This window comes from Terrapene carolina, unplaced genomic scaffold (genome assembly GCF_002925995.2).
Source record: "Terrapene carolina triunguis isolate 2854851 unplaced genomic scaffold, T_m_triunguis-2.0 Scaffold84, whole genome shotgun sequence".
NCBI classification, from domain to species: domain Eukaryota; kingdom Metazoa; phylum Chordata; order Testudines; family Emydidae; genus Terrapene; species Terrapene triunguis.
Window position 1 is genome coordinate 40054192 of NW_020664435.1, and position 15007 is coordinate 40069198.

The 15007-nt window shown below is 41.8% G+C and overlaps 1 protein-coding gene across 1 annotated transcript in view; it reads right to left on the reverse strand.

Moving 5' to 3' along the window:
* Positions 1-2047: 2047 nt before the first annotated feature.
* Positions 2048-15007, reverse strand: part of DNAJC1 (DnaJ heat shock protein family (Hsp40) member C1) — a 176259-nt gene continuing 163299 nt past the window's right edge. The window contains exons 10-12 of the mRNA XM_026649430.1: positions 8998-9046; positions 4752-5239; positions 2048-2273 (exon numbers count right to left, since the gene is read on the reverse strand). Of these exons, the coding sequence (XP_026505215.1) occupies positions 2205-2273; positions 4752-5239; positions 8998-9046 (606 nt within the window). The 3' untranslated portion in view covers positions 2048-2204. The remainder of the gene's footprint in view (positions 2274-4751; positions 5240-8997; positions 9047-15007) is intronic.

Below are 15007 nucleotides of genomic sequence, written 5' to 3' on the forward strand. Positions count from 1 at the left end.
GCTAACAGGATGTGGCAGTTAAAATTGTATTTAAACAAAATTTGAGACACTCCTGAGGAACCAGAGCTGTAGACTTCCTGTTTTCCCTGCTAGACAGACAGATGATAAAACAAAGTTGAAAGACAGTCCATTGTTTTAAATCCCTATTTTTACTCAATTGCTGCAAATTCTGACCCTTCCCCCTTGGTCTGTAAATACAATAGTTAGATTCAGCAAGGTGGTTTTTGTGTATGGAAAGCATCAGGGATATCAGTGAAGTTTTTCAGTCACAGGGGTCTGATATTAAATACTGTGGTCAAGTAACTAAAAAAAATGGTTCATGCTTAAACTTTACATTTGCTGGAACTTAAATTCAGATTCTCAAAGGTATTTAGGTGCCTAATTGCTATTGAAATCATGAGATAAGCACTTCTAAGAATCTGGGCCTTAGTCCTTACTGAAATGAAGAAAGTTGGCCCACAAATGAAGTTCTAAGTGACTGAAAAGGACATACTGGATATGTAGTACTATTCTGGCTCTGAAAGTGTCCAGAATAATTGAACAGTTGATATGATGCATGCCAATTGCTAAGTTAACTTTTGGGGTTATGAAGGTAAGATTTGCAGCTTAGAATTTTTATTTGGAAAATAACTGTGTAAAAAGTAACTCAATTTTATCATATAAATATAGACGATACAATTTTCAGAGTTGGGCAGGACCCAGATTTTCCATTTCATGGAAGTTTCCACAATTTCAAAACTTTTTCTGAAATCGGACAAAAAAAATTTCAAAATTTCCCATGCTACAACTGTGTTGTGGATCAACTGAAACATTTTGTTTCAATTTTGACATTTTTATTAAAAAAATATAGAATATATAAAGAAAGAAATTTTGAAACAAAAAACTGAAATGTTTTGTTCCGAAAATGTCAAAACAGAACACGTTGACCCTACTGAAATGCTTTTTTCCCCTTTAGTCTTCCCCCAAATGAAATTTTGTCAATATTGACACATTTCTGCAATATGTTTCTCTTTCAGTGAATCAGCACTTTCTGATGAAAGTGTTCCACTGGAAAATTCCTGATCAGCTCTAGTCCTGAGCACCAACTTCCACTGATTTCAGCTTTGACTTGTAGGTGCCTAGCATCCCCGTAGGAAAAACAAAAAAAGGCCTGTAAACCATATCAGAGTTTATTATTTATATTAAATTTGAGTGGGAGTAATTCTGAAAGATGCTGTAGTCCTCTGTGTTCTTGCAAAAGAGTACAGTATATTTCACCTCCAATTTATTGGTGTCATTTTTAATGACCTTCAGACACTTATCGCTCTGTTGTTTAAATCTTCTTGTAGCTTTTCCAAAGTTCTGAAAAACACTGGAGCAGCAAGTGATGAACGGTAACTAAATACAGTTGTTCGGCTGTAAAAACAAAGCAGCAAAAATAAAAAAAATGTAGGAGCACAACTATGAATTATTAAAATAATGGTGAGGATATGTGTGTTATATTTAAATCAAATTCTGTAATTGAAAATCTGAATGATATGAAACATCTGTTTATGTTAGCAGTCTCTCAATTAAAAAAATCCTCTTAAAAACCTTAATTAAAATATAGCTAAATAATAGCACTACTTAATATTACTGTATATTATCATGTAAGATATTTGAAAGAGCAACTATATAGCAGACATGAATACGTGTGAAGTTCAGAGCTCTCAAATATATAATGAACGTACACATTTTTAAATAGTATGTGTACATTCATATAAATTGTATGTATATATGCAGATATACATGCATATGTGTAGTGTGTCTATAAAGAAAAATCTTAAAGATTTTTTCAACAATCTCATGTTTAAATTTTCAGAGCAGCTAACAGAGATTTCTTTTGCCTCCTTAAAGGTTAGACCTTTTACCCTTTATATACTGCACATTCATTCATACTGAAGTCATCATGCAATAAACTATGGTAGATCTTTAAGAAGATCCTCAATTACCAAGACATATGCAATAAGATGTCTTTATAAATATCTCTCCAAAACAAAAATACATTTAAATTCTTTAACACAGAAAATGGTTAAGCAAGATGGCATAAAATTTATTGATATTTTCTTTTACTAAGGCACATGACATAGAAATACTGCGGTACAAAAATGCAAACTTCTGCATATGAGATTTAAAATATAATCTCATTCTGAAAAATAGAAATAAAACTCTTTTGCTCAGAAGATTCAGCTTTTAGCCATTTTCTTCTTTTGTACCAGTTCAACAAGCAACTTGTATCTTGCCACACACTCATCCTGCAAAAAACAAAAAAAGACAGTTTTTATCTTTTTAAAGCATGAACTATGATTTAATATCTTCATATTACTTCTACTGTACACATTCTCTCTTGTAAAATCAGTTAAGTTGTTTTAAAAGTAGTTTTTCTATTTTAAAAAAACGTAGAAGAATATTCACCCATGTATTGAGCTTTCCGAAGGCAAGGGCAATCTACACATAATGAAAAGTGGATTACAAAAAGAATTTTCAGTTTGGGGTTCATTACAGATAACTGATGTTGTTAGAGACCAGAGAAAAATAGGAGAAAATTTGCCTTATATTGATAGTCTCTTTCTTGACAGTGTTTAGCAGAATAATTATTAAAATAGGGAAGTAGCACAGTTTTGTATTATTGTCAACAGTGTGTCTGAAAAATGATTTTCTCGCTCTTGGGGTTTGTCAACCTTGGAAATTTACCAAAATAGCTATCCAAGTGTAGACTCTGGGACAGCTATTTCATAAATTTCCAAGCATAGACAAGTCCTTACCATCACTTTAATGTAGCAAACCCATCCTAGAATGTGAACTGCCAGACAATTTTGAGATCTAAAAAGACTGTTTCTGGAACCCCACCCACATTTCCTCCTCCCTAACATTGAACTTTTGGTGCAAGTAAGATGATGATATCCTGCTGTTTCAGGCATCAACACTGGATTGCACTGCAAACTGAACTGTCACGAATACTGGGTTCTTACTGAACCTAACCAGTGACAAAGTAGAGGTCACTGATCATGGACACATTGCCTCTGTTAGCTCTGCCCAGGGCTTTTCTTCCATATAATCTAGTAGGTTTATAATTTCAGCTTCTCCATATGCTTTTGCTTCACTGTCTGGAAATTTAAGAACAGGCATACTGGGTCAGATCAAAGGTCCATCTAGTCCAGTATCCTGTCTTCCAACAGTGGCCAATGCCAGGTGCCCCAGGGGGAATGAACAGAACAGGTAATCATCAAGTGATCCACCCCATCACCCATTCCCAGCTTCTGGCAAACAGAGGCTAGGGACACCATCCCTGCCCATCCTAGCTAATAGCCATTGATGAACCTATCCTCCATGAACTTATCTAGTTCTTTTTTTTGAACCCTGTTATAGCCTTGAACTTCACAACATCCTCTGGTAAAGAGTTCCACAGGGTGACTGTGCGTTATGTGAAGAAAAACTTCCTTTTGTTTGTTTTAAACCTGCTGCCTATTAATTTCATTTGGTGACCCCCTAGTTGTTGTGTTATGTAAATGACACTTCCTTATTTACTTTCTCCACACCAGTCATGATTTTATAGACCTCTATCATATCCCGCTTAGTCGTCTCTTTTTCAAACTAAAAAGTCCCAGTCTTATTAATCTCTCCTCATACGGCAGCTGTTCCATACCCCTAATCATTTTTGTTGCTCTTTTCTGAACCTTTTCCAGTTCCAATAAATCTTTTTTGAGATAGGGCGACCACATCTGCACGCAGTATTTAAGATGTGGGCATACCATGGATTTATATAGAGGCAATATGATATTTTCTGTCTTATTATCTATCTCTTTCTTAATGATTCCCAACATTCTGTTTGCTTTTTTGAGTGCCGCTGCACATTGAGTGGATGTTTTCAGAGAACTATACACAATGACTCCAAGATCTTTTTCTTGAGTGGTAACAGCTAATTTAGACCCCATCATTTTATATATATAGTTGGGATTATGTTTTCCAATGTGCATTACTTTGCGTTTATCAACACTGAATTTCATCTGCCATTTTGTTGCCCAGGCACCTAGTTTTGAGAGATCCTTTTGTAGCTCTTCGCAGTCTGCCTGGGACTTAACTATCTTGAGTAGTTTTGTATCTTCTGCAAATTTTACCACCTCACTGTTTACCCCTTTTTTCAGATCATTTATGAATATGTTGAATAGGACTGGGCCTAGTACAGACAGACCCCTGGGGACACGATTTACCTCTCTCCATCACTTATATAAAGAAAAATTATGACATCTAAAATATTCTAGTATACTGGAATATTAAATAGGTTATTGAGCATTATAACACATGCATTAGAATTACTTCTTTTAATGGTTCATTCAGCAAATCTGAACTGCAGAAGGTGCTACTGATAACCTGCCCTGCTCACATTTTCAAACATTCAGTCACCAAATGCGACCATCAGAATTGTTGAAAACTACAATCTACATTCCTCCAGCCTTTCACGTTTTTAATTGTGGGTAAAGACAGGTACTTTAGAAGAAATGGCAGGCAGTTCAACTTAATTTTTCCAACACAAAGCAAAAAATTAAATTAAACAAAAATAAAGTATCAATATATATGGTGACAATAGCCTTTGAGTTGGGCCCTTTGAGTTATCTGATAGTGACAGGCTGGATTAAAGACCTCAGGCTGGTAGCTAATTGGTAGGAAAAGCCCTGCCCAGATGTCATATTGGTTTATTATTAGTCTAATCCCATACAAAACAATGACCCTACCTTACTTTTTCCTGGGACGCATTTTGCTATCTTATCCCAGCGGTCTGATGTTCCCTTTGGATACTGCTGTAAGGCTAGTTCAAGAAGTTTCTGTTGATTTTGAGTCCACAATTCTTCGGAATTGTGGCTTTTCTCTTTTTTTCTGTTCTCATCATCGCTATATTCATCCTGTTCTGTGTTGTTAAAGTCTTTCTGACGCTTTCCCCTGCATTTATCTTCTGCCACCTCTTTCATCGTTGCTAGAGTTATTTCAGATGCTTTGGCTGTTTTTCGCTTGCGGTGTCTGGTTTCGCTTGTCATGGTCTCTCTGTGATCTGCTGGAATAACCATCTGTTCTGGGTCACGATTATAGTTCTCCTCCTCCTCCTCCTCTTTCTCCTCCTCATCTATTTCTCGCTGCGTAATTATATGGTCTGGCAAATCCATGTTGGTTTTGGCATTTCTGGAATTCTGGGCCAAGTTTCTAAGCTCAGAGAGTCTAACAATTCCTGTTGGAAATAACATTATATGTAAAAACCACTGAAGTCAAATGAAAAGGGAACTGGGTGGTGACAAGTAAACTATAGCTGAGAGACAGAGCAGGGAGAGCCCTTGTGGTTGAGAAACCGGGTTACAGAGTCCCCCAGAAACTAGAAGAACTGGAGAGGCAGGGGTTGTGGCATAACCCCCTCTCAGTGGGCTGGTAGCCAGTCAAAATGAGTGTAGGAACAAACAAAATATTACAGGAGTTCTGAGGCTCTCCTCTGCTCGAGCATTTCAAAATGCGAAGAGCAAATTTCCGGATTTCAGAAGATTTTAAAACTTTTTTTTTAAAAAAAGATCATTCTCCCTCGAGTAATCTGCCAATGACAAATTCATCACCTTCAAACCACAGGCCAAAATATATTTTGGGCTAGATTCACAAAGAGGACTTAGACTCGGTGTTACAATGCCTAACATTAGGTGTCCTGCCACCCAGTAGAAGCCTCAGCCCCAAATTAGGTGCCCAGGCTTACTATATAATACATGGGGAAAGTTAGGTGCCTGACTATAGGATTCATAACAGCCAAAAAGCTGAGTAGGGAGTGTAATCAGGCGCGGACTCACCCCTGCGGCGCCTCCTACTGGTCGTCTCGGGAATTAGCTCACCAGTCACCGGAGAGCCCTCTGCAGGCCAGATGTCCCGCCTGTCGTTGGCCCCCGTGTCCCTCGCGGACCCCGGTGTCCTTGGCTTGGGTGCTGCCCGCCCGGCAGTACCCCACTCTCTCTCTGGGTCTCCCCACCTCGACCCCCTATCCCCACCTTGCCTCAGTGTAAGGCTACTGCCAGTCACCAACTAGCCCCCGTTCCCTGGGGCAGACTGCAGTGTATGCCACTCATCACTGGCAAGGGGGGTTTGGCCTGCTGCCTTCTTCCACCCTCAGTACCTCTATGGGCCTAGAACCAGACCCTACAGCCTGGGGAGTTACCAGCTTGGAGCTCCCCTGCTCCTCTGGCTTTTCCCCAGCCCTGCCTCACTCCCAGGTACCTCTCAACCTTCCCCAGCAGCCAGGCCTGTCTCCCTCCACAGCTAGAAGAGAGCATGCAGAGCTTATGGCTGCCCTGACCTTCTTACAAGGCCAAGTTGCTCTGTTTGGGGTGTGGGCGCAGCTGCAGCCACTTCGCCAATCAGCCGGGGTTTTGCTCCTTTCCCCAGCCCCAGCCCTCTGCAGGGCTTTTCCAACCCCTTCAGGGCTGGAGCGCTACAGGAGCCACCTAAGTTAGCCAGCAGGAAATGCTGAGCAGAGGGGTAGGGCCAAAGCCCCATCCCTCAAAGGGAGTCAGGCGCCTAATTCCAGGCCAGTGGGAGGCGCCTATCTCCACTTGGGGTTCATGGCTGTGAACCCTCTCCTAGAGTTAGGTAAGCCCTTTCCCACAAAAAATGGTGGTGTTGCCACACCCCACCCTTAGCACTCAGAGCACTCACCCAGGATGTGGAAGTCCCAGGTTCAAATATCCCCTGCCTGATTTGGAGCAGTGACTTGAACCCAGGTCTTCCCCCTCCCTCCCGCCCCCGCCCCCTGATGAATGCTCTAATCACTGGGCTATAGGTATTCTGCAGTGGGTCTCTCTCAATCTCTCCTGTTAAAACTCTTACACACTTTTTATAAAATACTCAAATAGCCATTGGAGCAGGGACTGGAACCTTTGTCTCCAGGAAGTATGTGCTAATCACTAGGCTACAGAGTCATTCTCACTCTCTCCCTGGCCTAGAGTTTAGGCACTGAGTAGCTCAGTGGCAGCAGGACTTAGATGGCTTTGTGCATGCCACTGGAAGAAATGTAGGCACCTTGGGGAGTTTACTGGGGGGAAATTAGGTGCTCAGGGAATGTAGGAGTGTACAAGGTTAGGTGACAGCTGAAAAGGGGTTTTGAGGATCCCTTTCAATGGAATATTTTTGTGAATTCTGATACATAGCTTTCTCCAGCTATGAATTATATAATTCAGAATGGCCAGTTATACTAATGTACTAGATTGAGAAGAAGGGACTGGGTGACTATTTTGAGCAAATTTAGAGCTAAGGAATAAATGCAAGGGAAATATAATCAAAGAGCACAAACACCTGAAATAAAAAAATCACTAAACTTTGCATGGGTCTTTCCTCTCCCCCCTCTTCGATTTGCTTATCCCCCTTTTCTCTCCTTCCATATCCAAATCAGTCCATAATAGCCATCTCTTCTTCTCATTTTTCTGTTTTTTTCTGTTATTCTTTCCTTTATAGTTCATAATCCTCTCTCCTCTCATTCCTTGTCTTTCATATTTACCCCATTCTCTATTGTCCAACACTCCCGCCTCATTTTCTCCTAGTGTAAATGGTCTTGTTTCCCTTGGTTCATTTCTGTTCTTTGTTCATCCTGTATCCACTGGATGCCTTCCCACATCTTTCAATCTCATTCTACCCCCTTCCTCCTCAAATCTTCTTTGGGAGAGGTAAGAAATAAGCAGGATTGGAGAATTTTAGAAAATTGTAAACTTTCATCATTCCTGGAAAGATTAATCTACTGTAACATTTATTGGCTGCAGGGCCGGCTCCAGGCACCAGCCCAGCAAGCAGGTGCTTGGGGCGGCCAAGGCAGCACGTTGGGCTCTTCGGCGGCGGGTCCCTCGGTCCCTCTCGGAGGGAAGGACCTGCCGCCAAATTGCCACCGAAGAAGAAAGCGGCGCGGTGGAGCTGCCACCAATCACGATCGCAGCTTTCTCCCCCCCCCCCCCCCCCCACCGCTTGGGGTGGCAAAAACCCTGGAGCCGGCCCTGATTGGCTGATTGCGGTTTGGAACTAGTTGTCTCATCGCAGTCACATAAGAAACTGAGCATGTATGTTCCATCCTAGCTGCAAAGGGTGCCGTCAGATCCTTGTGTGACTAATTTAGTGGCCCTCTCATGGCTCTTGTGAGGGGTTTAGGAAACCCTGTCCCTCACCCATCCTATTTAAATATGGAAGTTTTGGTAGTATTGGCATGTGAGTGTGGATTAAAATATGCTTTCTGAGAGCATGTATGGGATTAAAACTTGACTGCCTTCCCCAAACATTCAAGCACACACAGAGAAAAGGTGACAAAATAGATAGAGTTCATTTTAAATTTGAGCAAATAATGAAAAGTTTTTCTGGTATTCGCTGAGCTCGAGTAGATAGATATTATTTAATTATGGCAAGAACTGCAAATCCAGAACATTTAAAAATTGATTACTCACTCAAACTATTAAACAATAACCCACAGAAATAAGCAAGGGTTAAAATAAAATAAATTGGAATTTGGCAAGGGTTGAAATAGCTTCCCAGCCCCAGAAAAAGAAATAAAAAGCTTTACAATAAATAAAATAGGAACAACTTGACATGGGGTTAAATACATTGTTAAAAGTCCTGTACTGTATTCCCCAAGCCTATATGCCTTTGTCTGTCAGTCATCCTAACTGCAAACTCTTTAGGGCAGGGATTTATCTGGTTTTTTTTGCATATCTGAATTGACTAGCACACTGAGGACACCATTATAATAAATAAATAGAATAATAATACCCTAGAAAGAGCCTTTACACAGCCACCACTAAAGGGGAGGACTTCCTCAGAATGCCCATCAACCTTGGTGTCTGCTGAGAGTAGGAGCATGGAGCTTCTACAGCCAAGACCATAAACATCACCTTGAAAGCTGCAAAATGGCCTATACATTGGAAACCCACCATATAAATAATTTGTTATTAACCGCATTGATTAGGACTTAGGGTCACACACCTGGAGTATGTGTAACAGATTCCTTCAGTTGCTTGGTCTTCAAGGTAACCTGTTTTTTAAAAAAAGTCCAAATTAAAAACTGCACTGTTAACACTAGATTATTCATTCAGGCTTTTAAAGATGTCATGAACAGCTTACCCCCAAATACTAACATTTTAACATGTACAAAATACTACCATGGTATCCTACTAATGCTCTTCTGCGAGGTCTTATTCAGCAGGCCATGCCAGTTTTAAATTGCTAATAGCTGATTTTTCAGGCTTAGTCTGAAGGGGAAAGGCAGGGAAAAAACCAGGGGTAACGTCATGGCAGGGGCCTATTATAGACTGCCAACTCAGGAAGAGGAGGTAGGTGAGACTTTTCTAGAACAAACAACAAAAATATCCAAAACACAAGAACTGGCAGCAACGGGGGACTTTAACTACCCAGACATCTGTTGGAAAAGTAATATGGCAAAACACAAAATGTCCAGTAAGTTCTTGGAATGGACTGGGGATACCTTTTTGTTCCAAAAGGTGGAGGAAGTACCTAGGGAGCAGCCATTTTAGACTTGATTCTGACTAATGAAGAAATTGGTTGGAAATCTGAAAGTGGAAGGCAAGTAGGGTGAAAGTGATCATGATATGATAGGCTTCATAATTCCACAGAAAGGAAGGAATGAGAGCAACAGAATAAGGACCATGGACTTCAAAAACACAGACTTTAATGAACTCAGAACTGCTGGTAAGGCCCCATGGGAAGAAAATCTATGGGATACAGGAGTTCAGGAGAACTGGATGTTTCTCAAAGAGACAATATTCAAGGCAAGACAGCAAATTATCCGGATGGAAGGAAATATAGGAAAAAATAGTAAGAGGACAATATGGCTTCTACTTAAGCGCTTTAATGACCTGAAAATCAAAAAAGAATCCTACAAAAACTGAAAACATGGACAAACTGCAACGGAGGAGTACAAAAAATAGTACAAGCATGTAGGGACAAAATCAGAAAGGCTAAAGCACAAAATTAGTTACATCTAGCAAGGAACAGAAAAAGCAGTAAGAAGGCTCTATAAATACATTAGGAGCAAGAAAATGCTGAAGGAAAGTGCATGTCCACTACTTCGTAAGGAAGGAGTCCTAACAACAGAGGACATCAAGAAGGCTGAGATGTTTAATGCCTATTTTGCTTCAGTCTTCACTAAAATGGTTACTTGTGACCAGATGCTTTAACACAATTAACAGTAACAAAAAGGGGAAAGGAACTCAAGACAGAATAGGGAACAAACAGATTAAAGAATATTAAGATAAATTAGATGTATTCAAATCAGCAGGGCCTGACAAAGTTCATCTTGGAGCTCTTAAGGAATTAGATGAAGCAATCTCAGAACCATTAGCAATTATCTTCAAGAACTCATGGAGGATGGGTGAGGTTCTAGAGGACTCGAGAAGAGCAAACTTAGTACCCTGCTTTAATTGGGCAAATTGGACCCAGGTAAATACAGACCAGTCAGCCTAACTTTGATGGCTGGAAAGATACTGGAACAAATTATTAACCACTCAATTTGTGGACAGAGAAAAATAGGGTGATTAATAGCCAATATGGATTTGTCAAGACCAAATCATGCTGAACCAACCTAGTTTCCTTCTTTGATAGGTTATTGGCCTAGTGGATGTGGGAAGCAGAAGACATTATTTATCTTGATTTTAGTAAAGCTTGTGACGTGCTCCCACATGACTTTCTCATAAGCAAACTAGGGAAAATATGGTCTAGATGAAATTATCATCAGGTGAGTGTACAATTGGTTGGCAAACTGTACTCACACTAGTTATCTATGTTTCACTGTCAACTAGGGGCTGTCCTTGGTCTGGTATTATTCAAAGTTATCATTAAAGGCTTGAATAATGGAGTGGAGAGCATGCTTATAAAATCTGCAGATGACTAGCTGGGAGGGGAACAGGATAAAATTCAAAAGGACCTCGATAAATTGGAGAGAGGTTCAAAATCAACAAGATGAAATTCAGTAAAGGCAAGCACCAAAGTATTACACATAGGAAGGAAAAAAATCAAATGCACATCTACAAAATGTGAAATAACTGCAGAAAATGATCTAGTGGCTATGTTGGATCACAAGTTGAACATGAGTCAACAATTAGATGCAGCTGCAGCAAAAAAATCTAATATTCTGGGATGTATCAACAGGAGTGCCATATGAAAGACACTCCTGGTAACTATCTCACTCTAGCTGGCACAGGTGATGCCTCAGTTGGAGTACTAGGTCTAGTTTTGGGCATCCCATTTCAAGGAAGATGTTGACAAATATTTAAGATTCCACAGGAGAGCAACAAAAATGATGGAAGGTTCAGAAAACCAGACCTATGAGGAAAGGTTAAAACAACTGGGCATATTTAGTCTTGAGAAAAGACAACTGATGGGGGACCTGATAACAGTCTTCAAATACATTAAAGGCTGTTATAAAGAGGATGGTGATCAATTGTTCTCCATGTCCACTGAAGGTCGGACAAGAAGCAATGGGCTTAATCTTGTGGAGTCCAGAAGCCATGAGCTATATGATCATTGAGGTGCACTTCCCAATCCAGTAGTGAGGCATCTGTAATGAGTTTCTTTGTGGATGGTGGGGAAACAAAGGGAACCCCTTTTGTTTCCTACCAAATGAGGGATCTGAGGACACTTAGAGAAAGTGAAACTCATTTATCCAGGGTGCATTTGCTTGAGCAGAGACCATCCACAACCATGTTTGGAGGCCTTGGAGGCGGAGCATTGCAAAACATGTCACATAGGTGTAGGTGGTCATATGGTGTAGAAGGACGAGGCAGAACAGGACAAGCATCTGTAGGCCGAGACAGAGTTGGACAATGAGGTCGCTCATTGCAAGGAATCTGTTCTCTGGTAAGTATGCTTTGTCCAGAACTGAGTTCCGATTTGCTCTGGTAAACTCTATAACTTGCGGGTGGGTGAGGGGTTAAACTGGACTTTTCTAGATTTACCTGAAGTCCCAATGAGTGAAAAAAGTCGAGTACTGAGAAGACCACTATCTGTACCTCCTGATACCATTCAATCTGTGAGCAGCCAGCTGTCAAGTTAAGGAAATACCAGGTTGCCTTGACAATGCTGATATGCTGCTATCATGGAGAGCATCTTCGTAAAAACTCTCAGTGCCTCCGAGAGGCCAAAGGGAGAATTCTGTATTGAAAGTACCCTCGGCCCATCGTAAAGCACAGTAATCACCTGTACTCTGAAGGAATGTCTATATGATAGAAAGAATCCTTCAAAATTGAGGGCCACAAACCAGTTGCCTTCATTTAGGGAAAAGATTACTGAGGCCGAGTGGGTCATCCTGAATCTTAAATGGTGTATGAAGACTTTCAGCTGTCTGAGATCTAGAATGGGTCTCCAGCCCAACCTTCTTTTTGGAGATGAGGAAATATCTTGAGTAAAAGCTTTGTCCCTGTCTTGAGGAGAGACAGTCTCTGTCCCTAGATGAATTAAGGAGTCCACCTCCTGTTTGAGAGGCCTTTTGAGAGGGGTCCCTGAAGAGGGACGGGGAGGGGAGTTTTTAAGAGGGAGTAGAAAAAAATGGTTACTAAACTTCCATAACTGTTGTTCTTTGAGATGTGTTGCTCATGTCCATTCCATGTTATCTAACTGTGTGTGCTCGCCACATGCACCGGTGCTGAAAGTTTTTCCCTCAGTGGTATCCATAGGGGACTAGCTCTGGTGGCCTCTGGAGTGGTGTGCATATACATTGGTATTAGGGGCACCACTAACTCCCCCCCTCCGTCAGTTCCTTCTTGCCAGAACGCCTGGGGAAGGAGGGTGGGTCATGGAATAGACATGAGCAACACATCTTGAAGAACAACAGTTATGGAAGGCTAATAACCATTTTTTCTTCTTCGAGTTCTTGCTCACGTCCATTCCATGTTAGATGACTCCCAAGCAGTATCTCCAGAGGCACGTAGGAGTTCGTGGATATGTTGATTGCAACACAGTTCTGCCAAAGCCAGCGTCATCTCTGGCCTGCTGAGGTTGTGAAGGTGTGCACTGAAAACCATGTTGTGGCCCTGCAGATATCCTGGATATGTACTTGTGCTAGGAAGGCTGCTGACGACACCTGAGCTCTAGTTGAATGGGCGTACAACCCGCGCCAACTTGTAGCAAGTACGTATGCAGGTAGTAATCCAATATGAAAGCTTTGAGAAGATACCAGGAAACCTTTCATCCTGTGAGCCACCACAGCGAAGAGTTGAGTCAATCTACGGAAGGGCTTGGTATGCTCTAAGTAGAACGCCAGAGCCCACCTGACATCTAGCATGTGCAAGCGCCTCTCCTCATTGGACATGTGAGGCTTTGGGCAGAACACCGGAGGAAAATGTTCTGGTTAACATGAAAAGGTGGACGAGGCAGGAGGGCGAGGAGAACTGCAGGCATAAGGAGTGGGGAGGGGCCCCCACTTGCTCTGGCCCAGGGCCCCACAAACCCCCAATTCACTTCTGCTTGCAAGTTTTCTTCCTTTGTTAAGACTCAGTATGGGAGGGTTTAGGATTTTTAAAATCACTCAAAATTGCATCTTCCAACCTCATTAGGGCTAGACTCATGCTCTGCTTCCTTCAACCTCAGCTCTATAAACCTTCTATAAAAGTTCAGCTTCTTCTGCATGTTGGGCATGATCCCTCCAGTGCAGTCTTGTTCTCAGCTGGTGCAAGATTGCAAGTTGCTGGGACTGTCTATAATGGTATCATGAGCATAAAGGTAAAGGAATTTGTAAGAGGGATTGAAGGGGTTGTAAAATGTAGTGTATGTGGTATTCCTTCTGTGGAGTAGGCTACGTGTATGAATGTAGGGCAGATGTAGGTACCTCTGGTTCAGTACAGGGCAAAGGAAGAGAGAAAGTATGTTTGATGGTAGTCTTGGGGGATTGTTATATCTTATGTTACACAATACTGTTCTTAACTGACAATCTAATAGATTTCTGATTTTTGCTTTTCCCTACAGTCTGTAACATAAAACATTTTCAAATATAATTCATGCAGATGCTGCTATACTGAATTTAGTACTAGACTGGGTCAATTTAGTGTTTTAAGGACAACATACCCTCAGTCTTGCAAGGGCCAGTAAGTATATACAGTAACTCCTCACTTAAAGTCATCCCGGTTAATGTTGTTTTGTCGCTGATCAATTAGAGAACATGCTCGTTTAAAGTTGCGCAATGCTCCCATATAACATTGTTTGGCAGCCACCTGCTTTGTCCACTGTTTGCAGAAAGAGCAGCCCATTGGAGCTAGCTGGTGGGAGCTTGGAACAAGGGTGGATCGGCAGCCCCCCCATCAACTCCCCACTCCCCTAAGTTCCCTGTGTGGCAGCCACCCAGCAGGCTATCAATTGCCAGCAGTTCAGCTGTCCCTCCCCCCACTGCCATGTGCTGCTCCTGCGAGCCTCCTGCTTGCTGTGCGGGAGGTGAGGGGGAGAATAGGGGGGCTAATGTCAGAGTGTCCCCCTCCCCCTGCTTACCCCATCTCCATAGAGTGGGGGGGGGACCGGATGGACATGACAGGGCTCAGGACGGAGGGAGCTTGCTGGCAATAGCTGCTGTCTCAACTTGCTGATCTACTTAAAAAGGCAATGTACTTAGAGTGGGGTCAGCGTACTGAAAGGGGCAACACGCATCTCTCTCTCACTGTGTGTGAGAGTCTCTGTCTGCTATGCTGTCTCCCCTCCCTCCATTTGTGCTGCCTTGTAGAGTGTGAGGCTACATTAACAATGTGTTAACCCTTGCGGGCTCAGCTGTTCTAGTTCATCATTTAGCAGTAAGGCATTCCCTGGGAAATATTCCCACCCTCTTCCACCCTCTGACTCCACCACCTCAACCAAGCTTCACAATCATCATTGCTGTGTACAGTATTAAATTTGTTTGTTTAAAACTTATAATGTGTGTGTGTGTGTGTGTGTGTGTGTGTGTGTGTGTGAGCCTTTTGTGTGGTGAAAAAAATTTCCATGGAACCTAACTCCCCCT